The sequence below is a fragment of the Scomber japonicus genome, chromosome 2 (assembly GCF_027409825.1).
Source record: "Scomber japonicus isolate fScoJap1 chromosome 2, fScoJap1.pri, whole genome shotgun sequence".
Taxonomy (NCBI): domain Eukaryota; kingdom Metazoa; phylum Chordata; class Actinopteri; order Scombriformes; family Scombridae; genus Scomber; species Scomber japonicus.
This window is the reverse complement of record NC_070579.1, coordinates 13,826,750-13,852,672: the sequence shown is the minus strand read 5'-3', so window position 1 is coordinate 13,852,672 and position 25,923 is coordinate 13,826,750. Positions and strand designations below refer to the sequence as shown.

The following is a 25,923-nucleotide window of genomic DNA, read 5'->3' as shown; positions in this document are numbered from 1 at the left end:
AAACCACTGCTATGATTCACGACTACTTCAGAGGTTAAATCTAAACATTAACAGATGACAGGCGACACTGCTACTACACTGTTAATGATAATAATCATCAGTTACTTTAAAAGTATTGTTTGCTGTAAAACAAAAGCACAGTGATCTCCTGTTACTTTGGCAGAAATGCACCCACCTATCTTTTAAAGATGAAACTCTTTATCCAACAATGAACGTCCTTGACACACAATGGAGGTTTATCACTAACAAGATGATGGTTAGATAACAACCCTCTTGTCAAGTTGTATAAGCAAACATGAGTGTCAAACATGACTATTCAAAGCCCTGAGAACGTGTCCCTAAAATTATGTTATATTTTTATATTATTAGGTTATAATCAAGTGTTCTGTAATAAGAACAAATCATACTGCAAACCCTTTAAATCCACAATTTTATTTTTTTAAACTTTTTTTCCTTTATGAGACTACATTTGTTGCAGTAGCTTTGATCGCTTGACAAGTTTATTCAACTTTTCAGAAAATTTGATTAGCAAAAAAAAAAACAGATACCCTTCATGACATTATTACCCTACACACACCTACTGCATATTTCATTACTGTCCCTCTGATGTTATTATCTGTATATCTTCTTTTTAGGTTGTAGCCACAGATGCAGACAGCCCTGAGTTCAGCACACTACACTATTCTCTGTCTGATGGCTTCGACAGGCAGGACAAGCACCCCCTCTTCCAAATCCACCCTGAGACCGGAGAGCTGTGCGTCTCCCAGGACATCGATCGAGATACAGGACAGACGGTTCACGACATCCTGATCAAAGCTGAAGATCCAGTGAGTGGATTTCATTTGTCATGAATTAGTTTAAAGAAGCAGATACAACTAAATATAACTGCAATGAAGAAAAGAAGATTGAGGTGTATTTGACTTTTGAAGTAACAACTTCTTCTCACTTTTCATTCTTCAGGGAGGTCTGAGCGCTCAAACCTATGTACACATTGAGCTAGAAGACCTTAATGATAACGCTCCAGTGTTCAACCCTGAAGAGTACACCATGAGCATTAGCAGCCATGCACAGCCCGGCACAGAAATCCTCAACGTTATCGCTACTGATCGAGATTCTGGCACGTTCGGACAGGTCACCTACGATATCCTTCCAGGTGACCTGTCCAATTTGTTTGCACTGGATAAACAAACAGGTAGGTGGACATGGCACACTGTGCGTCTATGCATTAGCTTTAATCCCAAAGAAACTGGGTAAGTAAGTGTTTAACATAACACAGATTTTTTAGTTTTCAAGCAGAATGTTGTGAAAAAAAGAAAATCTGATGACCAAAGATAAAAGACAGATAACAATTCAAAAATCATGAACCCAAGTCACGAATCTCTTAATAATTGTGAGTCAAGCAACTTTTCAAGGTTCATTTGTCCCCTTTATTTTTCCATGACTCATCTAAGGCACTTCTTATTTGGACTACAATTATAATGTTCAACAGTCAGCAAGGCTGCAGCACTTAAATCAGCTTGACACCATATTAACATAAAGTAACACAGTACTCACACAGGATTTTGGTATTTAACTTAACGGTTATTTGAATGACATCTTGAGCTGCATCGACTTGACAGCTTCTACACATCCACTCGCTTGTCTTTTACTAACTTCTGTGACTGGCAGTCTCAGTATTCAGGGATAAACGACGACTTACTCTGTGTAAGTCCTGATGATAGGATTGCTAGTGTCACTTCACAGCGGGAATGCTGCAGAAACCCAAAAGCTTTATATCCCCACATGGCAGAATGTTAGATCAACACAACCACAATGTAGGACTGTATGACTAGATACAGTTTTAGAACATATTAACTATTTTTAAATGAGCGTGTTTGAAGTATTTCAACCTGCATGAGTGATTTAACAAACTGAATATAGTATCAGTGGTAGTGTAGATTATCTGGGGTTTGCAGAGTAATGGTTTTTCATATGAGTGAGATTACAAGTTAAATTTAGATGACAGAAATGAGTCCAGTTCGTGACCCATCTGTCATCATAAAGTTGAATGTCTACAAATGCATTAAACTAAATGTTGACAAATATGCTTCATTCACTTTTTTATTTTTCTGTCCCTGCAGGAATGCTCTACCTGGCCTCCACTCTGACCCACCTGGGTGCAGCCAGTGTGAAACTGTCTATAACAGCTCAGGATGGTGAGGGCCTGTCCGCAGTCAGACCTGCAGAAGTCACCATCAATGTTTTACGCAGCGCCCAGGCTCCAGCTGTGTTCCAGAGGTCACGCTACACCTACACAGTGCCTGAAGACGCACCTCCTGGCACGTCTGTAGGGACTGTGGAGGCCATAAACCCCGCTGGTGAGTTTACAACTGCCCACCTCATTGTTTTTTTTACACTAGTCAGAGAGTTGCTGGGTGAGAGGTGGATTTGTGAGAATGTTACCACTGTTAGGTGTGAGAGTAGTCAGATTAAAAACACTAAAATGATTAAATGATCTCTGCTTTTTCTGCAAAAAGTGCAGATTACTAATAAAGGCAAAGAAAGAAATAACCTTTAATGAATGCCAGTAATAACCCTAAAACCGCAACCACTAGTACATTTAGATTTATTGCATTTGGTTTTCTCTCACAGTCCAAAAAAAATGCAGTTTAAATCATTTCAGAACGTTAAATTCAATGACTGGATCAGCTCCAGCCAAGCAGTTGTAAAAAATGAAACTAAAAAAACAATTCTTAACACACAGGACAGAGAAAATGTTTGCTTTCACCTTCAACTTTATTAGGAACACCTGTAACAACTCTACCACAAATTCTATGTCTATGAAGCTTATTTAATGTTCAGTTTTTGTTGACATTGTCAGAAAAGTGATAATTGTACTTCATGATTATTACTTAGGTTATAGTGGATAGTTGTGTTGTACTAGACTGCTTTATATTGAAAGTATTTTTGTCTACCCCATTAATACACACTGGGGGGGTGGGGGGAGGGGGGTGGTATTCTAAACATTGCGATAGATTGTACAGGTGTACCCAATTAAGTGGCGTGTGAGTGTCTATGAGCAGGCAACGTCTATTCATTTTTAATAGGAGCATTGTAATGTACATTGTACCCGTTAAACAAAATTATGCCATTAAAGGTACTTATTATAAGAGCAAATTCTTCAAACTCTGTACATCACAAGATTTTAATCTGGATTAGTCCTGACACGATGATTGTGACAAAAACAAGCGATCTTTGTTACCTGAAGAGGCAAAGAAGAAGGCTGCAGTTTAATCTTTAATCCTCTTTAACCACATGAACAGATGACAGATGATTAACAGTCAGAGACAATTGCGCAGTATATTGTATCTCTATTGTTAGAGGTTAAAGATAATCCTGTCATAAATTTGCACCTTTGATGGCGTAGGACTTTTTCTGTCACTGTTAGTATGAATGTAAATTAAGATATTCATATAGTGTGGGCTCATTTGAAGTAGCTGAAGATAAAATTGAGTAGCATATATTGTAAGCATAAATACATTGAAAAGGAGGAGAAGAGAAGAGGAGATACAGCAGCAGTAAACAATATAATATTTAATTTAACATAGACTGGAGCCTCCTCTCTGTTGAGGGTTTTTGAGCTCCCCAGTTTTCCTGGATTATCTCCTCATAGTCCACTTGTTTTATCATGCCACTAACTCCACTGAGACTCTTCAACAGCTAAATCTCTTGACTGCACTAGACAGTCATTTAAGGTTGTCTAATCACTTAACAGATTAATGCTTGAACTTAAAGTGGAAACAACAGTAACAACAAGCTGCTGGTTCAAAGGTTTGCAGTCACAGTGCAAGGGCAACAAACACTTGGAGAGTATTAATGGAGGGGATTGATGGGACGGGTATTGTAATTACTTAATGTTGCTTAATGTGTGTGTGAGTGTTTGTGTGTGTGTGTGTGTTTGTGTGTGTGTGTGTGTTTGTGTGTGTGTGTGCGTGTGTGTGTGTGCGTGCTCTGTATCCATGTTCATGTTCTCTTGCATGTTAAAATAGCAGGTTTGCATTACTTAAAGTATGTTTTTCTACCATGTAAGCACATATTCATACCAAAACACACCAGAGTCAATGTGAATGAAAATTATGCTTTAAACACAATAGTTGAACAGCATTATACACTCATACTCAAAAATGTGGTTAAGTGTATTTGCCATTTTCTATTATTTATGTGTTTAGTTTTTACAAATGTTTTCCCTTCCTTGTCCCTTTACCCCAGTTTTCATTAATTTTCTTTTTCACCTTTGCACACATCCGTGCAAGCACTCCAACTTTTTTTAAATTATTTTTTAACTCAACCATATTCTCACATAACTCCTCTTCATCTCAGCTTTCAGGAGATTTGTTTAATTTTAATATTAAAAACATTAAAAAATTATGTCAAAATGTAACAGTAGCATTTCTTTCTGGAATTTGTGTCCCTGTTTCTCTGATTAATTCACATATCTTAAGGAGTTATTTTCTACTATGAAAATATTCCCTATAAAAGGAGTTGACTGAACTGTGGATTATGCAGAGTAAGGGAGGCACTTTTTCTAAAGAGAGATTTTTATATTGAATTTTTGAAGTCTAAATTTTTACTACCGCGACCACACAATAAATCTCATTAAAATCTATTGTACTGAGGTGCAGGCAGACCTCAAAACCTGGACAAGTAAAACAGGTTTTACATGTCAAAGGGAAGCGAGGGGAAAATGATTCCTTTTTTTTTTTCTTTCATCTTTTAATATGATAATCTTTCTCTTCACAGACTCGGAATCTGTATCATACCGAATCTCTTCTGGGGACCCTCAGGGTTTGTTCACAGTCCATCCAAAGTCCGGCCTGATCAGTAACGTCAAACCTCTGGACCATGAGTCGCAGCCATACGCCCTGCTGGTTCTTCAGTCCTTCACTGACACCTCTCCTGTTTACAGCACCACACAAGTCAACATCACTATTGCTGATATTAATGACAACAGCCCCGTCTTCCCAAAACTCAGTGACACCATCACAGTGTCCCAAAATACGCTCCCGGGAACAGTGCTGTTCATCGCTCATGCACATGACTATGACAGTGGAGACAATGGGAGGGTGCAGTATTATATCAGAAGTAGCAGAAATGGTATGTTTGTTGTTGACCCCAACCTTGGGACAGTGACATTAAATCAGAGTTTACAGATGGATCATCAGCAGAGGTACAGCCTGGAAATTGTGGCAAAAGATGAAGGAGAACCATCCCTGAGCTCCACACTGACCCTCACAGTCAACATAGACCGAACGGCCACTGAAGACAGTCTGGCCTTCGAGACATTAGTCTACCAGGTGGAGATAGGTGAAGGTTACCGGAAAGATTCACGGGTTATCCAGGTGAGGGCGCACAGGAGCCGTGGAGCTCACACATCAAACTCAGGCCTTACTTACTCCTTGGAGGCAGAAGTAGGGTTCCCTCTTGCTCCGTTTCGGATCCACCCAAAGACAGGATGGTTGTATCTGTCTCACAACCTCGACTATGAGGCAGAATCCATGTTTCGTTTTCGAGTGCTGGCCACAGCGAGGGAGGCCTCGCTGGCTAACACCACAGCCACAGCGTTGGTGATCGTACTGGTGCTGGACATCAATGACAATGCTCCGGTGTTCAGCAGTGAGGTGTACTACTTCACCGTGTCAGAAGGGTCGTCACCTCAAGGCTTGGTGGGAACAGTTAAAGCTGTGGATAAGGATTCTGGGAAAAATGCCCAACTGTCCTACATCCTGCTCTCAGATGGGAAGTTCTTCCGCATCAATGCTAAAACAGGTACAACTTTCACATAAATAACAAATCATTTTTTGCTTGACTGTGCAATCGTACAATCCTCACCCTTTATCTACCTTCTCGGCACCCTTCCAGGTGAAATCATCAACTGGGTGGCGCTGGACCGGGAGCAGCACAGCCAGCACAGTCTGAAGGTGATGGTGACAGACCAGGGCCACCCTCGTCTCAATGCTACCGCCAATGTTCACATCCTGGTGACTGACGTCAATGACAATGCACCACAGTTTACACACCTACCTGCCACCAAGGAGCTTAATATTCAGGTAAATGTTTGGATTTTACATTTACATTGGACTTTGAGAGTTTGTGTGACCCTGGCAGAGTGAATCCTTCTGATGATGATGATGATGATGATGGTCTTAAAACTATAATCAGATGTTGTATTTTATTAAGTTTTCCTCTGCTTTCACATTGCTTATAATATCTGTAATATGTCTTTTACGTTGCTTTCTTAAAACAGTGTGAACCTTTGAGACTCATCTTAAGCAGTAGGAGTTTTCTAAAGGCACTTTTTAAACACAGTGTATCATAAATCATTAGACTTAAATAGCAAAACCATAGATTTTTATTCTTTAAGTGTGCAGTTTGGTTAATAAGGTCACATATTGATATCAAATGTAATTCACACGGTACAACTTCATCTCTACTTTGCAGATATGGGCTGGTCCACCAGCAGGATCATTGGTGACCAACATGTTTGCCAAAGACTTGGATGCAGGAGAAAATGGAACCGTTATCTTCTCATTGGTCACAGGTGAGTTGTGAACGTCATGTGCAGTTACAGTATGTGTGTCTTTTATTCACGAGTTGCTCAATGTCACCATCTTGTATTTCTTTCAGTTAATCTAGAAGATGAGGCTTTTAGGCATTTTGAGATTGACAGTAAAACTGGAGACGTCAGGACAACAGAGCTTTTCAACCAGAGCGCTAAACCGTATTACACTCTGGAAGTAACTGCCAGGGACAGCGGAGCTGCACCTCTGGAGGACACTGCAGTCATTCATGTACAGGTACAGACTTTCTTCAGCTGAATACTGTGATTTATGTTTTTTAAGTGAACTTCCTGCTGCATTAATGTACTTTATATGTATCTGATTCTAAATCCATCTACAATTAGTCTTTGAATGATGTTGCAGGAGCCATATATTTGACTTAACTTAACTTGATGTTGATGGAAACTTGATGGAAGTAATGAGTATTTAGTATCCACTGGTGAACATTAGTGAGAAAACTGAATAGAAGACTGAATATTGTTTTTTTCTGAGTAGACATCTAAACAATTAAGCCCATTAGCAGCCAGAAGTGACTAAGGTGTGGGACTGTCACTGTAGATGTAATGAGTACATGATTTACTCTTTTATTGTATGTCACTGCATTAGCTTGGCCAGAAAAAACTCCATTGAAAATATGCAGTAAAGTTAAAATTTACAAAAGATCATTCTTAAAACCACACAAATGTCCCCCCTTTTTAAGATAGTCTGAGATTCTTAATGTTTAATGTAAGTTTTTTATGTTGATCAGTTTACATGTTTTTATTGCAAAGCATTCTGTCTTCAGTCTTTAATGATTATTTTAGCATAATAATCAACATTAACAACTACAGCAGAAACAGCCATCAGCTTTGGTGGGCATTTTCTTTACCTCTAAATTGAAATACCTACAAATAAGTACTAATACCTCTAAATATAGAAATCCTAAAATCTGGGATACTTTTGTAAATGTTTTATTATTTAGTTAGTTATTTACAAGTCAGTTAATAAAAAACCGTATTGCTAACTGCTAGTGTCCTTTTATCATGAATTTATATTGCTAACAGTTACTTTATTACTGAGTTTGTAGAGATGAGGGTGTGATAACTCATAAAAAGGAAAAAAGAGAGTCAATATTACGAGCTGTCATTCATTAACAGTGTATATGTGTAAAACATTACAGCTCCACCAGTGATGAGGAGATCATATGATACCAAAGTACCCAAATGATCTAATGTGTAGATAAAACCACAGTGTAACCGCTATGAAACTGACTGTAGCCTCTGCAGGAGATATATATATGATACACATTTAATAAATGTGCAGAGAGACAAGATATTTAGTACAAATCCATAAATAGCCCAAGTTTGGCAGCAGAGGGAGACATTTATACTGTATATTTATAAGTATTCATTTAGACCATGAAGTGATAGGTGTTCAGTGTGTTGATCCAGAAAGTTTCACGTTTTTATTTTTCTTCAAATCTCCACCACTGTTAAATTTTACAACCTTTCAAAGGGGACTATACAATAAATCTCTCTCTTTTGGCTTCTTCCAGCACATCTGTTGGAAATATATGATTCTTTCTGTTTTAACCATTTGTAATTCTACTACTTCTTACATTTTCTCTTCTTTTTGCAAATAAACAAACTAAAAATGTTTTTCACCTGCAGGTTCATGGAGTGGAGGCTCAGATTGTCCACTCTGACCACCAAAGAGTTAGACGTTTTTCGGTGAGAGAGGACGCGGAGCCGGCGACTGTTATCGGCTCTGCAGGCATTTCAGATAAAGGGAAATTCCACTATTCTATCACAGAGGGCGACGGAAGTGTTCACTTCGGTATCGACAGCTCCTCTGGTGACATTTATATAAACCAGCCGCTGGACTATGAGTCCGCCGTGCAGTATTTGCTCGTGGTACGTGCTGAGGATGTTGGACTCGCTCCAGGAGTGAACGTGTCAGTGCTGGTCAGTGTGACGGTGGAGGATGTAAACGACCACACGCCCTGGTTCCCTGATAAACTGGTGATGTTCGGCCTGCGGGAAGATGTTCCGGCTGGATCACTGGCGTTTGCTTTTAATGCCAGGGATGCTGATGGGACCTTTCCGAACAGTGCCCTCCGCTACTCCCTAACCTTTGACCCTGGACACAGTGCATCATCTTCACGCTTCCCCTTTCAAATAAACCCTCACACGGGGAGTTTGACTGTAGCGGCACCTTTAGACCGTGAGACGACCCCCAGCTTCGCCTTCACTGTAACAGCCACCGACCAGGCGAAGAGGAAGGAAGAGCGTAAACAGACGTCAGTGACGGCTCAGGTCTTCCTGCTGGATGTGAACGATAACCGGCCAGTGTTTATATCAGCGGACACAGTTCAGGTGATGGAGGACGCAGAGGTGGGGAGCCTGCTGCATCATTTTGTGGCCATAGATGGAGATCAAGGTGAAAATGGGGTTGTATCCTACGTCATCATGGCTGGAAACAAAAAAGGATTCTTCACACTGGAGGAGAAAACAGGTAGGATTTGGTTCATTCTCAAAATTTTCCAGTCAAACAAAAAATGAAAACCACTAACCGTCATTTTCAACCTCCATCTTGGTCCGTCTGCTTCAGGCCTCTTGTTTCTCTCCACCCCTTTGGACTATGAGAAGCAGCGTTTCCACCGTCTGACCATCCGTGCTGTGGATCATGGCCTGCCCTCGCTCTCCTCCACCCAGACCCTGACAGTAGAGGTGGGGGATGTGAATGACCAGCTGCCCGTCTTCGATCAAGACATCTACAACGCCAGCGTGGCAGAGAACAGAGACCCAGGAGAACCAGTCATCAGGGTTTCTGCCACTGATGAGGATTCAGGTAATAATTACCATTTTACAAATACAAAATAAATCCACAAATAAAGTTTAAGACTCTTCGACAAGCTTATGTATAATCAAATATTACAAACCATATTTGTGAGAGAAAATTGCCTTCAAATGGATTTATTTCTAATCCATTGATTGCCCAAATATAACAATATATGTTCAGCCGGACACAAAGAACCAGGATGGTCCAGCAGCATTAAAGCTATTTGTCACTGAAGAAAGATTTGATCACATCTGGATGCTTTTGTCCAGATAGAAACACAAAAGCATCTGCTCTGTACGTCTAGTAACTACCTCTGTCTGCTCAGGCTTGTCCCTTTTTCTGGAGGATTTCCTCATCTAAATCAAGCATCCGTGCATAGAGTATGTCATATATCGTACAGATTATAAAGCTTTCCGAGACTTTGGGATTTTTGGCAATTATAAAAAATGAAAAAATGCAAACAGAGACCATTAAGAAAGAAACTGAAGTATGTTTGTCTCTAAAAGTATTTTGATGAGCAGTACTGATCTTGTAGGATTCAGTTTAACCTAAAATAATCATCCAGTGGTAAAAATAGCAGTTTGCTGCCATGGTGCCTAGATGGCAGCACTAGCATACAAACTTGGAGCCAAATAGCCTTAAACTCAATATGCATTAAACCAAATAGTGACATATAAAATAGACTAAAACTAAAGCTATTATAACATTCATGTAGGAGTTGTTTTTCTTTTTCAGTGATACTTCAACCTGTTATTACTTGATGCGTTAAATTGTGAAAATAGGAAATTCCCATACAGCTTTTTCTCTGTTTAAAAGGTAACATAACAATCTCCTTTTATTATTTCTAAAGCGCAGCACCACATGACAAAATCCAGTTGAGCAGCAGATCGCCCTGCCATGTTTTGGTTTAACTTCAGCAGTGAATCAAGGTTATCGTCTGTTTAGTTTCACTCCATTAGTCGTTTAATTGAAACCAACCTCTGCCCCTTTCCCTCATGTGTTGCTCCATTTGTGTCTTTTTCATATGCTACGTACACTGTACATCCCACCAAATCTCATTCATCAGACCCCTAATCATATTCGCAAATCTACACATCAGCCCTGTTTATTTTAACACGTTGTGCGCGGGGCCCTCCTAAATCCCATTTCATCTGCTCGTGTTGACAGTACGAGTCCTTTTAAATACTGCTGGCACCCCAAGGTGGAGGGCATGTGGCAGGAGGATCTGTACAGGAGGGGTTTTGATGTGAACTAACATTCTTGGGGGTGAGAATTGTCCAAGAACAGCAAGCACACAGCTCCTCTGGGAGATTTGAAAGGTCCTCTCTCATGATGATTTCCATAATCCAAGCCATCTGTGCCAATAGACCCCGTGTTTTCATCTGTCTCCCCAAATCGCCCCGTCTGGCAGCTCAGCCCGCTCTCCCACCAGTCTTATTTGATTATCATTTGCGTTGCTTTTTTTTCCCCCAGCGCTCCCCAAAGATGACCATTGTTTTGCGCCTGTGTTGGTGTCTGTATCCACTTTTGAGAGTGACAGCTAAACTTTGTATCACTCTGCACTTCCTTTGTTCAGTAATTGTTTATGTGTTTGGAGGGTATAACTGTTCCATCTTTGGGGTCACAAGAAAAACACAGTTATTATTCATGAAATAATTTTTTATGGTAATATTTGATCACCACATCTGTATACATTCATTTACATTAAGGTGTGCTAATGTTTTTTTTTTTTTGGGGGGGGGGGGTTCTCTCACAATATTCAATTATTCATCATGTTTGTTATTTGTGTCTCTTGTTTTTTGCAATGAAAAATAAGAAAAGAGGCACAAGTTAGAGTTCATGGCAGATATTATACACATATATATTCCAAGACTAATCAATTTATTGCTTTGTCTTTAAAATATCAGGAAATGATGAAAACCTGCCTGTTATAATTCCTCAATCTGACTTCTTCAAATCGCCTGTTTTGTATGACCAACGATCCCAAAGATTTTCAACTTTCAATGACTTAAAATAGGAAAACAGCAAATCCTTACATTTTAGAAGCAGTAACCAGAAAACATTTTATGTTTTTGTTTGAAGAAAATCTGAGAAGATTAAATGATGATCGGAATAATTTCCATTTTATTTTATTTTGATCAATTAATCGACTAAACGTTTCAGCTGTATTAGGAGAAGACATTAGTGTAGCTCAGAATCCTGCCTAGCCGTTAGATATAAAACCAATGTAAGAAGTATTTTTCAATTGAAAAATAAAGAAATAAAGAGCTAATCATCAAGTGATGCACCTAAAACACAGAAATATATATTTAATTACTGCAAAAATGAAAAGTAAAGTAAAAAACTATAGCCTATCTTTCAGAAAGCACATCTTGGCGTACATAAATGGTCACTCATCACACTTTTTAGACAGCTAAAAACACCTTTCCTAATGAATCGAGAGTCAGTCCAGTTAAAAAAAAGCTTGCAGTAAAGTTATTACTCCAACCTACAAGAGCACGAACATTTAAGTTTACTCAAATTACAAAGCAAACAGATTTTCTCACTTAGCTCCAGTTGTATCCAGCCATGCGCCGAGTTTTGGTTTTTATTTGTCCAAATTCTGAGAAATATGTCTCTGAGATTTTTTGAGGTGAATAAACTATTGTTTGTGGTGATCGCAGAGTTTAAAAGTAACATAAGCAACATCTCTGAGCAGAAACAGACTGAGAGACAAGCTATGAGCAGTTTTTATAGTGACCTGTTTGTACTTTTGACAGTTTCTGCCGAGATTCTCGGAAACTGACGAGATATTTTTTTTTAAAATCCCACCCTATAGCAGCTATTGGGCACCAATGAGCTTCACTATCATAGTTTGTGTCTAAGTTAAGTGCTATCTTGTTTTCCTTTTGGTTGATGTTTGAACTTTAGAGAAACAGAGACAGACTAGAGCAGCACAGCACTCAGATAAAGGTCAGGTCCCCCTCCCCTCCCCCCGTCAGGGTTTGGAGGTGACACATGATGTTTCGTGATGGTTCTGTTTTCAATTTGGTGATCAGATCAGGCCTTTCCTGAAACTGAAGCAGCCATAAATATAAACTCACCTGATGAGGTGCTAAACCGAATCTCTGTTTGATTTAAAGAAAAAAACAAAAACAAAACAATTTTATCGGTACTGATGGAAAACATGAACTATTATAGGAAGATCGGAGCTTGTATTACACTGGGAAATTTGATGATTTCATAAATGTTGGCTTTTCTTGTGTTGAAAAAATCTTAATCATTCCCAGGCTGAATATTCCACAATCACCAAGGAAAGAAGATATTTGGAATAAGCAGAAGATTAGATGCTACAGTCACATTTAATATTATTACACAGAACCATACATGAAATATAATTCACAGAGAAGGCAGACCGGAGGTAGGCAGGTAAATGTTTGATTTGATTTGCTTATTTGGAAGAAATATGTTGAGTTGGCTTTTTAATCAGTAGATTTCTGACTGTTTTGGCAGCTTGTAGTTCTTTATATCTTTTATGATAGCACATTCCTCTCATGTAAATCCTTTTCAGATGTTTTTTTTAATTTGTGGATTTGTACAATAGTGTGTCCACTTGCCTTCGACTCAGCACTTCTGGCTGTACAGTACAATCTGACATTTGATCTTCTTGGATGTTGTGGCTTTCTAGTGTCTGAGCTCACACTCTGGGAACAGCAGAAAACAATTTAATCACCATAATACTAATAACAGGACCTGATTTTCTTTATTGCCTAGTTTGAGTAGTTGTTCTCACACTTTTTTTAAAATGAAGATGCATTTACCTCTTTGTTTGTTTTTGTCCCTCAGAGGAGAACGCTGTGGTGTGGTACAGTCTGCTGCCTGGTCCCGGCTACGAGCTCTTCAGCATCAACCCTTACACCGGTCTGATCACCACCACCTCCTACCTGGACAGAGAGCAACAGCAACATTTCACTCTCAGAGGTAGGACATTTGAGCAAGCAAACCTGCCAAAATACACACACAGTTAAAATCTGCTACACCAGAAATGACAGAAATGTAAGCATAAATGGTGGTGGGAAAAGGTTTGGCTGATTTTCATATTTCAATTTCACTATGCTTCAAAGGCTGCTTGTTTTTTGTCATTTAAGAAAATTCCTACAACTTTGTGCACACGTCACTGCTTCTAAAACCCCATTTGAGATAAATTAAGAAATATATTGATGATATTATTGAGATAAAAGGGTTTCCTGTAGCATTTTCTAGTAGAATTAACCTGCACCTTCAATTTTACATTTGGTTTATTAAGTTTTAATCACACAGCAAAGACTACATATTTAAAGAGTGAGGCGGCTGTTTAAATTGTGTTAGTAACTATATTGATAACAAAATGTGGCTTTGATTCAGCTCAGCAGGTGACAGTGATTGATTTATCTCATTATATATTCACTGCGCCATAATTAATCAGAGTGGCATGTTGCAGTGTTTACAACAAAAAGAAAAAAGAAAACCTGCAAAGTTTGGGAAAGTAATGACAAATAACTCAATCAGTCCCAAATCTGTGTTGATTTTCGGGAAAATAATTCATGGCTACATTGCAAGTCAGACACCAGGATGACGACCAGTTGGACAGGGTTAGGGTTAGGGTTGTTTAAAGCTGCATCAAGTCGATTTAGTTTAAAGTCCGTACTGTAGACTTGTATCATTGATGGCTGTGATCAGATGGTGCTGTAGTGTGGGCTGGCAGCACTCCGTTAACTAATATCCGTGGGGAAATCCTGGATAAAAAGGTATTTTAAAGATATCTCTTGATATTGCTGGATATGACCCTGAGGATATAAGCACATCCACAGCCGACTATTTGAAAGACTGTGATTCTGTTATTTGCTACAATGTTCCTTTTGTAGCATTTGAGTCAATACTTGGCTTAAATCTTCCTCCTAAAGGGTTATAAAAACATCTAATATCGATATTAAAACAAAAAATAAAGCGCGTAAAGACATTTTTCTCATTCCCTGCGCCACTCTGGTTCTCATTCGCTACTTTCTTTCTTGTCATGCTTCACAGCCAAAGTCGTAAAGAATTTCAAGGTCTGCCTCGACATTATTCAGCAGATTGATTTATAAACAGTAGACTTTTAAAGAGCGGCGGTACAGTACGTATATATCTAACCTCTACTGACTGCTTCTGCACCCGCAACCTTTTTGAAGTGTTTGCTTTCACTCTCTCGTGGGGAAACACAGTAATTACATTTAAACTATTCAGCAGTGTTTAGTGATAAACTGCTTTCAGATGTTTTATCATAATATTTGTACAGTGAGCAGTATGACGAACAATTAGATCTAATAACGAAATATAATAACAGGAAAGTCTGAATGTCTTGAAGTGGTGCCAGAATCACACAGGGCTTATTGGGAAATACCGAAATATGTGGGGACAATTTTCTCTGGCTGCGGATGAATTTTGGAAAGAAATAAAATACCAAGTTCTTTTCAGCAAGTATTAAAATCTGTCGCAGTGCACTTTATGTTGACAGGATTTTTTTCTCCTCTTTTTAAGACTCTGTACTGCTATTAAAAATGTAATCTGGTTTCAGTCTTCGGCACAGATGGCGCCAATAAGATTTTCTCACTGCTGTGTTTTAGATTGAGAGTACCGAGCAAAACTGTGTATTTCATATTACACGTAATACTTGTGTTTTCAATATATAGCCTACATTATATTATCATTGAAGGAGCTATTATAACAACACTCTATAGTCTCCTAAAATGATTTACTAATAGCCATATTTTTTTCGAGTCCATTTGGTTTTTAAATATAACTTTAAATTTAAGTCCAGAAAGTAAATTAAAACAATGAAATAAGGAATGTCATGGTGTCACAATGCTCCCGGTTCATTTTAGGCCAGTGATATTTATTGCCTGTCATATCACTTTCTCTTTCTCACCTACTGTTTCCTGTGTCTCTACTGTGGCCTGCTAAAAGGGAAAATTTTTAAATAACAGAAACCATTTTTTAAAATGAGATCCGTGATGTTTTTTCAAGCAGCAAAAGATCAGTTGCTAATAAAAATCACATTTTCAAAATGTGAACAATTAGATTTCTGATTTTACATGACAGTTAAAATTAAGTTTAAATGACTTGAATTGAGTTTGAATTGCTTTTTTAATTCTTGTCCTCAGTCCAGGCTCGTGACAGCAGCACTCGGCCTCTTTCGGGCACTGCCACAGTACTTTGCTCTGTGCTGGATGACAATGACAACGCTCCAGAGTTCATGCAGTCATCCTTCCAGATCAGCCTGCCGGAAAATCTGCCCCCCGGGATCATCCACACTGTTCAGGCCTCCGACCCAGACCATGGAGAAAATGGAACAATACACTACTCCATACTAGGTAAGGAACACAGATATTACTCTGTATGCCGAACTATTTGGATTATATTTTTGTTGTCTAATAGGACAAGAAACCAAGCAATCATGCAATCATCCCTAGGTTACCTAAAATTATTTGGAAGGAAAAACAAAGACTAATGGTAAAATTATTATCTAAACTGTTTGTTGTAAGCATCCATCACAGTTTATACAGTAGACTGACTTTCTGGTTTAATTTGGAGCTATCGTACATGCAATAGCTGTTCACTTATAAGTGACATTTCAGGTGCTCTCACTCTTTTACCTTACCTTAAAATAAAAAATTATCTGGCAAAATAACTGGCTCGTTTACAACCTCTCTGACTGCTCATGTCAAACTTTTTCATAGCTATGTTGTTGAATTTTTTAGATCTCTGCAATTACAGTGTGAACATACCAATAGAAATAATTGCCAAATATACAAAAACAAGCCCCCAAATTATAATAAACCAAAACTATCCTTTAATTTCTGTCCACTTTTGGGTTGTGACTACGTCTCTGAATGTCTTTAGGTGAGGACTACAGAGGTCGCTTCACCATCAACAGTCACACAGGTGCTGTCAGCACCACGCAGGTCCTTGACCGTGAAGAAAGTCAGAATTATACACTGGCCATACAGGCCCGTGACTACGGCCCCTCTCCACTCAGCTCCTCCACCCAGCTCCAGCTGGTGCTGCTGGACCAGAACGATAACATCCCATCCTTCACCCGTAAGAGCTACCACACCTCCATCATTGAGGGCCTACCTGCAGGAGCTGAGGTCCTGCATCTTACTGCTCTGGATCCTGACGAGGGGTCCAATGGAGAAGTAACCTACTCGTTGACAGAGGACAGCAGCCAGGGGGCCTTCTCAGTCGACCCTTCCACAGGTGTGATCCGCACCACCAGGTCTCTGGACAGGGAGAGCAGGGCCCAGTACACCCTCAGAGCTGTGGCCACTGACGGCTGCACTCAAGGACCACTGAGCTCTGTGGCTTCAGTGACCATACAGGTAGAAGATGTGAATGACAACGGTCCAATTTGTGTCCAAAATCCCATCAACGCTTGGGTTTCTATGAGGACTCTTCCAAACCAGATAGTCACCATAGTGACAGCAACAGACGACGACCAGGGTGAGAATGGCACAGTGCAGTATATGTTGTCTGATGAGGACAATCTGTTTGACATCAATGGTGAGACAGGTGAGATTTCACTGAGGAGACGAGTGAGAGCAGGTTTCTCTGGGAAGAAGCTGCAGGTTGTAGTTTCAGACAGAGGACAACCTGCTTTAACCTCCACCTGCCTGGTGTTCATCCACCTGAAGGGCGAACACGAGGGACTGCAGTTCACAAACAAAGTGTACAACGTCACCATCAAGGAGAACAGCAGAGCTGGTAGGTTTGCCCACTTCTTTTTACTGTTTTTTTTCTGTCTGTTTGTTTCTTCTGATAACATTCAATACCTCATTAACATTTTCATTCTGTTTTTGTAAAGGCACTTGGATTACAAAAGTTGAGGCCAGTGACCAAACCAACAGCAGACAAAGGATCACATATACCATTTTTAGTGGCAACGAGAATCACATTTTCTCCATTAATCGTCATACAGGTAAAAAAAACCCCCAAAAACATGATTTTGCTAACAGAAACGTGGTTTTCGTTGCTCTTTTTTCTGTCCATCCAAAGTTGATGAAGTTCATTGGTTATCACTCACAGATGGCATTCTTTCATTATGCATTTGCAGGACCGTCATGCATGCTTTTGTCTTCATTTGAATTATGTAAGGGCACAAATTGTCATTCAATCATCCGTTTTATTTTCCACTAAAGTATCCAGAAAATATCTTTAATATCCAGTTTCCATTTGTTTTGTTTCTGACCAGTGAAAGCTGCCAATCCAACCTCACTATTTTTTTGTATCTTTCTTCAAAAATCCGTTTCTACTTATCTTGTCCAATCTTGTTGTTTATATACAAGTATTTCCTAAAGATTGTTTCCAGCCTGATTGTATCACGTCGTAGCCCAAATCTTCAGTTTCATGTCTGCAATAGCATAGACACAGTTACACAACAATCAAATAACACAATTGTGTCAGAGTAGCACTGATTACTTTTGGTTTCTACAAAAACATGAAGCTATGTTCAGTTGTGTTTTTCTTTCCATTACGCCCTCTTAATTTTCTAAATCTTTCTTTTTGATCTAAAAAGGCCAGAGTAGAAACTTTAATTTTGAACATATTATATTTAAAAAAAACTTTCCACCTTGGCCTTGAAATAAAATGGGCTATTCCACTCCCGCTGTTTTCTGCAGTTTTATTTGGCATAACCCAGTTTTTTCCCTCTCATACAGGCGAGATCCGCATTCAGAAAGATAACTCTCTGGACTTCGAGGTGAGCCCTCAGATCGAGTTGGTGGTGCTGGCTGACAACGGACTGCAGACGGCTCACTGCAGGGTCTCCATCAACCTGCTGGACATCAATGACAACGCACCGGTGTTTGAACACAGCAGCTACAGAACAGCTGTCTGGGAGGGGCAGGTTCACAACACCTACATTATGCAGGTATACACAATGGCATATATTTTATTGTGATAACTGGTGAGATGATACAGTAAAGCCTTTTTATGACTTACTACCTCTCATATTTTCTCCAGGTGTTTGCATCTGATGCTGACAGTGGCATAAACGGGCAGATTGAGTTTGCAATTGTGTCTGGTAACCATAACAACGCATTCATCTTGGACTCTGTTCGTGGGATTCTTGCCACTAATGTTTTACTGGACCGGGAAATCACCCCTTCATACAAGTAAGCTGACATAACACATTAAATAGTATTCCTGTAACCATTTTTATTATGCATGATATTCGAGAAACATTTATATGCTTGTCCTTAGGAAATAGAGAACAAAAGTCATTTTTCTGTTCTAGTTCTCTGTAGCCACACATCCTTCTAAAGACACATCTAGTCTTTGTCATGAATGTACTTCAAAGACTCAGGAAAGATGCAGTTGTTGAATGCCATCACAATAATCACTGTTTAATCTTCATTAGGAGAGGGGAATAAGACTTATTTATTAATTTGAAGCAGTTTAATTGGGAAGTAAACTCTGCTACTGAGTGTGGTCACGGTGAGACAGCCAAAGTAGAATTATGGGGCCTTTTTTTTTTACACTGCCCACATGCAGATTGTAAACAGTGGCAGCAGTCATAGTTCACTAATGAGTCATTTGCAAAGTCCAGATACATGTATGGGTTACTATTTAAGTAGCGAAACATCTCTACTATAAGTAAGCGAGAGGAAATGAGCTCATGGTGCAACTCGCAGCTTGCACCTTGCAAATTTGGTGAGACGGGCCCCTGATCATAATTTCGTTATGACTATGCAGACAGATGTTTGACAGATTTATTGGCAAGGCAAAATAGGTACAAATTAAACTAAAATTGAATATCCTCCTGATTCACCTGTAACAGCATAACTGAAAAATGCCTCAACAGTCCTATACCTAAAATAACCCAATACTCAATACATGTCCAACATAGCAATATGCATCACTACACTATACAGTTAAATGTCATCATTTGTTTACTTCTCTGATATTGCAGGCTGGTACTGCAGGCAACAGACAGGGGGAACCCTCCGCTCAGCAGCACCACTACCATCAGGGTGCAAGTGGTGGACGTCAATGACAACAGTCCTGCTATCCCCCCAATGGAGCCCGTGCTTATAGCAGAGAGTAAGACCTACTCACACTGCCCTGCTCTCATACTGCTTTCAGAGATACAATATAATTAAAAATGACAAACTGTAGAACAGAACTTATGTTGGGTGTTAAAGTTATGATATATGTCCACTTATCCTCACATTTTCGGTTCTACTGCAGATCTGCCAGCAGGTTACATGGTTACCCAGGTGACCGCAAATGATGTGGACCTCAGCTCAACCATTACCTACAGCTTTTCAGACAACAGTAGCACCAACAGCCCCTTTGCTATTGATCGATACACTGGTGTGATTACCCTGACTCGAGCCCTGGACTACGAGGAGCAGACAGAGTACACTCTGACAGTCTGGGCATCTGACTCCCTCCACCAGACCACCGGAGAGGTCGAAGTTCAAGTACTTGATGTCAACGACAACGCTCCAGTCTTCAGCAAAGTCTTCTACCAGGTATAGATTATTTGTAAGCATCAATAAAGACAAAGGTCACACAAACAGACCGCTGTAGTATAACTAGACAAAAAATGCTTGTTTAGGGATTTATTAGTTGTAATTATGCTTTTAATAAAGATACATTTTGGGCAGTTGTGCAATCCATAACCCTTTGCTAATGTTTTATTGGTGAGTGCAGACTTGATGTATTACAGAGTCTTTATTAATAGTCACATGGTTCTCACTTTATAATGACCCATCAGGTGTGTAGTTACACTTCAGGAGTCCATCAATTCAGAAGCTCTAAATGCTAATCAATTTTTATTTTGGTCCTAATCTCTCAGCTTTTAAGAGTGGAACAGTCCATCATAATAAACTAAAGCGCAAGACAAGTTATGCACTATGAGAATTGTTCACAACCTGGCCACCCAAATGTTGTTCCTAAAATTACTGATTGATAAAGCATTATTTAAACATTGTATAAACCAATAATAACGTGTTATCTGAGTAGCTGTGCAGGATACATAATGCTATTGCTGGAAATATGACTCATTAGTTGCATTTTCTTTAAGGTGGAGTTGTCAGAGTTGGTCTCTGCAGACACATTTGTTCTGTCTGTGTCCGCCACCGACAGAGATTCTGGATTGAATGGCAAGGTCACCTACAGACTGCTCTCATCTCCTTTACAAGGCTTTTATATCCAGCCAGACAATGGTAAGAGCAGCTCAACACATGGAGAAGACACAACTCTGATATAAATGTCTCATGTACTGTTACTGTGTGTATATATGCATATAGAGAAAAAGAGAGAGGTTAAGAAGTCACCAAAGAAAAAAACCAATGAAATGTACTGCAGTTCTTCTGTTAAAGACATTACTTCATGCTTTACAAGTTTCATGACTGTCTGGTTGTCTGATTTTCATATTCATCCCTCTCATTCTCTCTATTAAAATCAGTTTTTTCTGGCATAGTTAAAGGGGCACACTCCACAAGAAAGGGCACAGAGAAAGTCTTAACCTGGTTATGAGAACCTCAGCGAAGTTGAGCCATCAGAAGTTGTTGAGAGTTTAAACTGTGCCAGTAGCAGTATATTTCTCCACTGTTTTATACTTTTATAGTCTTGGATATACAGTTAAGTTTCATGCATGGGGAAAATGAGAAAGAACGATTTGAGATTTAGCAGCAGCAAAGGCAATTAGAAGTCATTGAGATAAAGTGCTTTAGAGGAGCCATGCCTATCCTATTATCTCCCTTTTAGAAATCCTTAAACCCAAGAAAGAAGATAAATCCTACATAGCTGAAACCAAACCAGCACTCCTCAGTGCTGGCTAGTCTTTTCCACTCAAGAATGATTTATGGGCTTCTATCATGTTTAAGCCCCAAAGTTTAATATCAGAGAAATGTATTTGCCCTGTTTTGCGGTGAGGAGCACTAATGGAAAGTGAAATGTGCATCAATGTTGACTAAAGCTCTCTTAAACAAATCCAGAAAAATTTAATATGGTGCTTTTTGTGGTAAAGTGCTTCTCAGTTTTTCCATGCTTATATATTTTACAAACAATGAATGGTGCTGCTTTAGAGGAGAGCCTCAAAATTAATAAAGCCATCCTAGAGTGACGTTTAAGTGGCAATGAAGTGGAATAATAAATTGGATGGGCAAACACTTCATTGTCATCCAAGAAGAAATTTTGGTCTTATTGTCTGCACATGAAATTCATTAAATAATAGTCATACAGGAAATCCTGTTGCATTGCTGCATCTAATGACAAGGGCAATTATGCTTTAACTTGCAATGCATAGTCATACAAGCAGACAGACGTTACAGATCTTATTCTAAAGAGAAACAAATGCAAGAACACTTAGTGTTTGTTAAACCATCTGTTCAATCAATTGAAAAGAGCTTTATAGTTTTGTTGGGACCAGATGTCCCATTCTTATAGTTACTCTACCTTGTAAGCAGTTTGCCTGTAAGAAACTGACATTACAGTTTGTTTGTTTGTTTGTTTGTTTGTTTGAATGAATGCTGGATGTCTGTTCGGTGTTAAATGTATTGTACCTTTTACACTGCAAACATAAAAACCCAAATATATGAATGGTTTTAACAGAAAGCAATGCTTTAAGAGAATGTATTTGAAAAGCATCTTTAAGCTGTATTACTAATTGATTTCTCCTTTTTCTTGGACATTTGGGGTCTAGAGAACATGCTTAAATCGTTTATATTATCAGCTTATTGAATTGTTATGGCAAAGTAGTTGCCAGTTTAATGGCAGACACAGATCAACACAAGCAGTCATTTAGAGTTGCGTTTCTAACCACTTAAACAAGTCAAGAATGAAAAAATCACTCTTCTTTTAGATCAGATATTAATTATAGCAGCTTTAATGAAATTAATATACCCTTGAACACATTTTTTGTTTTTCAGGGTCTGTTTTCACCAACAAGCCCATAAAGGCCATCGTCAACGGCAATCCAATCCATCTTCTCGTTGAGGCCAGAGACGGAGGTGATCCAGTATGCTCCAGTTTCACCTCCGTAGATATACTGATTCTGGACACCAACGACCATGCACCTCGGTTCCACCAGGACCTCTACACTCTTACCGTCCCAGAAGACACACCTACAGATACCACCTTGCTGACGCTCTCTGCAGATGACCAAGACTGGAGCCCCGAAAATACCCATTTGGACTACACCATCATCAGGGGAAATAAGGAGAAGAGATTTTGTCTGGAAGTAAAAAAGATTCAGGTTGACAATCAGATGAAAAATGTAGGCAAACTTGTTCTGTGTAACCCTTTAGACCGTGAGACAACTGAGAGCTACGTACTAACAGTGACTGTGTCTGATCGAGGAACGCCTCCACTGAACAACTCTGCTGTTGTTATGGTGACTGTGACGGACTGCAATGACAATGCACCAATCTTTTCCAGCACAGAGTACCATGCACAGGTCAGTGAAAACAGCCAAGTAGGTACCAGGCTGATCCAGGTGAGCGCTCAGGATCCTGACCTGGGAATCAATGGCCTGCTGCATTATGACATTATCTCTGGGAACAGCAAAGGTCACCTCAAGCTGGACCCTCAGTCTGGCCTTTTGGTGGTCAACCACCCCCTTGACTATGAAGAAGACTCAAAATACACCCTCACCATCCAAGCAGCTGATGGCGTTGAATCATCTGAAGACCGTAAAGTGGCTTTTACAGTCGTCTTTATCACAGTGTTGGATGAGAATGACAACACTCCTTATTTCATGTTCCCTACTGTAAATTGTTCTGTGCTGGAAAACCTACCAGCGTTTAGTCACGTCTGTTCAGTCCACGCTGTTGACAATGACTTAGGCCACTACGGGCAGCTTACCTACTCGATTCTGTCCTCCTGCTTCATGGACTATGGCAGTGGCAACCCTGAAAGAAAGGAGGCATTTGCCATTGACGCCCACACAGGTGATATTCACACCAGACAGACCTTTGATTATGAACGTGAGAGTGAGTACTGCTTTGTAGTGGAAGTCAGGGACAAAGGCGATAAAGCAGCTACAGTGAGAGTGCAAGTGGCCATCAAGGGAGTGGATGAGTTCAGTCCTGTCTTCACCCAAAAGCAGTACCGCTTCCTCCTGCCGGAGAACGCCAAGCTGGGAGAGACAGTTGGCTTTGTAATGGCAATGGACCACGATGGAGGAGTGGACGGGCTGGTGGAGTACAACCTCGTGAACCCGTCACCATTTTTCTCGTTAAACAAAACTATTGGTTCTATCCATGTGTCAGGCCCTGTATTTCGCAGACGTGGCAGTCATACCAGTGATAATATGGTGGAGCTGGTTGTGTCTGCAGGTAGTCCGAGATTGGGCTCCAGGACCACCACCTCTCTGGTTTCTATCAACATCTCCAGCTCAGTAGAGGCACTCACTGGAATGCCTCTCGATGCGCACATGCTTAGTCTGAGTGTCTCACTAATCATGTTTCTCCTTGTCATCATCTTTTTCGTGACTTTGGTTCTCAGGTACAAAATCAAAGAAGCCGCCATCAAAAAGGCTGCTGCCATTGCCTCCAGTTTGAACCATAGCACAGGCTCATTTGGCAGATCTTGTGGCCAGTCACAGAGTGAAATCTCTTTGCAAGAGATTGCAGGGCCCATCATCGTAATGACCAAGAAAGACATATCAAAACCTTATACTCAGTCAGACTCAAGTGGTCGTGGATCAGCAGAGGGTGAAACAGCTGAGGACCAGGAGATCAAGTGGATCAATGAGTATCCCTGTCGTAAAAGAGATGAACCTGTGCAAGAGAACCAGACCTTAGAGATCTCGGACTCTGCTTTACCTGGGGACAGTATATCCTACCACTCTATTGATGTAGGGCCGGAGCACCTTTTAACGGTTAATAAATGTTTAATCTCAGGGATTGCCAGCACAGAAAGCCTCCACCACTTCAAAGAAGAGGGAGGAGGTGAGGGTCTACTTCCAGTACTAAGGGTGAGAGATCTGGAGGAGAATATGGGGACAAGAGGGTACGCTCCCCTATCTGAAGCCCAGGCATCTGCTGATTCTCTGTCATCACTGTTGTGTATAGATGAGCAGCTGCAGGGCAGCTACAGCTGGGAATACCTGTTGGACTGGGAGCCACGTTTCCAGGCCCTGGCCTCCGTCTTCACCGATATCGGGATGCTCCCTGACGAGGAGCTCCAAGGCGGCCATGAGGACTTAGCAGCAGAGATGAACTGCCTCATGCATCCGCCACCTCTTATAACAGGAGTGGCTCAGCCTGGCATTAGGACTGTGCCTCCACGAAAGCCGGCTCGCATGCCAAGCCTGAGCAGGAGGCCCTCTCACCGCAAATATGCCTATTCCCCTTTAGCCAGGAACACAGGACTAACCCCTTCAGCCATGACTCCCACTTTCTCCCCATCACTGTCCTCACTGACCATGAGGACTCCCACTGCTTCACCAGTTGTCTCAGAGACAGGGGTGGGGGGTATCAGACTTGACTCAGGACCCCTCACTGCAAGCCTATTGGAGTCAGAAATCCAGGTGTAGACATGAACATTGACTGAAGTGATCTGTGACATTCAGCTTGCTCTTTCTTTCTCAATCTGAAGGTATTTGATTCTCATGATCATGTCAGTATTTTAAGGGACTTCAAGGAATGCTTCACAGTTCAATTTTTATTTTGGTTTATTATCAACATACTTCAATATTTATGAAATGCAATGTATCAAACTCTTTCAGGAAATGGAACAATAAAGCCCCAGTTTTATTTCAGCTGTCCTTATTTTTAGGTTTTGGACCCATGGGTTTCATTAGTTTAACATCAAGAGGGACGGGCCCAGGCAAAGTTGTCATATGAACATAATTGTTTCATTACTTAGATTAAGGTTGATCATAACTCGCTTCTGTAATAAAAACTAATATTAGAAAAAGCCAGGATTCAGTTTTGCATTATATTCTTATAATGCAGCACTTTGAATAAGAGCAGATGTTTCAGTCAGCAATTAATTACTGAATATTTTATTGTAAACATGTTTATATGTGCACAAAATGAAACACTTTGTTATTGCAGTTGGTTTTAGCCTTTAAATGGAAACCTTTTCATGGTTGATTTAACTTTAATAACCAAAGAAAGGCAACATTGTTATGTGGTTATGTCTATCTTCCTGGAATAATAAAAGCCAGGGTTTTGAATTCAGATCCTTTTTTTCTTCTTTTTTTTCCTCATTCGTCTTTAACATATTCTGCCAATAAAAGCCTGTGGCGAACAGAACTTATTTTATTAGTTCAATATAAGACAGTCCTTAATTTCAATATTCAGCCTTTCAAAGCTGGAAAGGAATCAAGGCTTATGTGGGCATCATCCAATTATTTAAAAATATATCTGAGGATACTTTTGTATGGATTTGGGATATATGATTATATTGTCTTGCTGTCACTGTACAGTATAATGGCAGATTTTCTTAAACCAGCCCCATGTTGTGGCTGTTACTTTTCTCCATGAATACAAATGGT

General features: G+C 39.9%; 1 protein-coding gene across 1 annotated transcript in view; it reads left to right on the top strand.

The window, feature by feature from the left end:
- dchs2 (dachsous cadherin-related 2) overlaps positions 1-24,957 on the top strand; it is a 28,982-nt gene extending 4,025 nt beyond the window's left edge. Inside the window, exons 2-20 of the mRNA XM_053326198.1 lie at positions 636-827; positions 961-1,192; positions 2,121-2,357; positions 4,780-5,805; positions 5,899-6,086; positions 6,478-6,577; positions 6,664-6,833; positions 8,246-9,089; positions 9,186-9,425; positions 13,242-13,376; positions 15,575-15,784; positions 16,314-17,174; positions 17,275-17,388; positions 18,128-18,339; positions 18,432-18,583; positions 19,381-19,511; positions 19,659-19,945; positions 20,500-20,641; positions 22,349-24,957. Of these exons, the coding sequence (XP_053182173.1) occupies positions 636-827; positions 961-1,192; positions 2,121-2,357; positions 4,780-5,805; positions 5,899-6,086; positions 6,478-6,577; positions 6,664-6,833; positions 8,246-9,089; positions 9,186-9,425; positions 13,242-13,376; positions 15,575-15,784; positions 16,314-17,174; positions 17,275-17,388; positions 18,128-18,339; positions 18,432-18,583; positions 19,381-19,511; positions 19,659-19,945; positions 20,500-20,641; positions 22,349-24,957 (8,082 nt within the window). The remainder of the gene's footprint in view (positions 1-635; positions 828-960; positions 1,193-2,120; positions 2,358-4,779; positions 5,806-5,898; positions 6,087-6,477; positions 6,578-6,663; positions 6,834-8,245; positions 9,090-9,185; positions 9,426-13,241; positions 13,377-15,574; positions 15,785-16,313; positions 17,175-17,274; positions 17,389-18,127; positions 18,340-18,431; positions 18,584-19,380; positions 19,512-19,658; positions 19,946-20,499; positions 20,642-22,348) is intronic.
- The last annotated feature ends 966 nt before the right edge of the window (positions 24,958-25,923 follow it).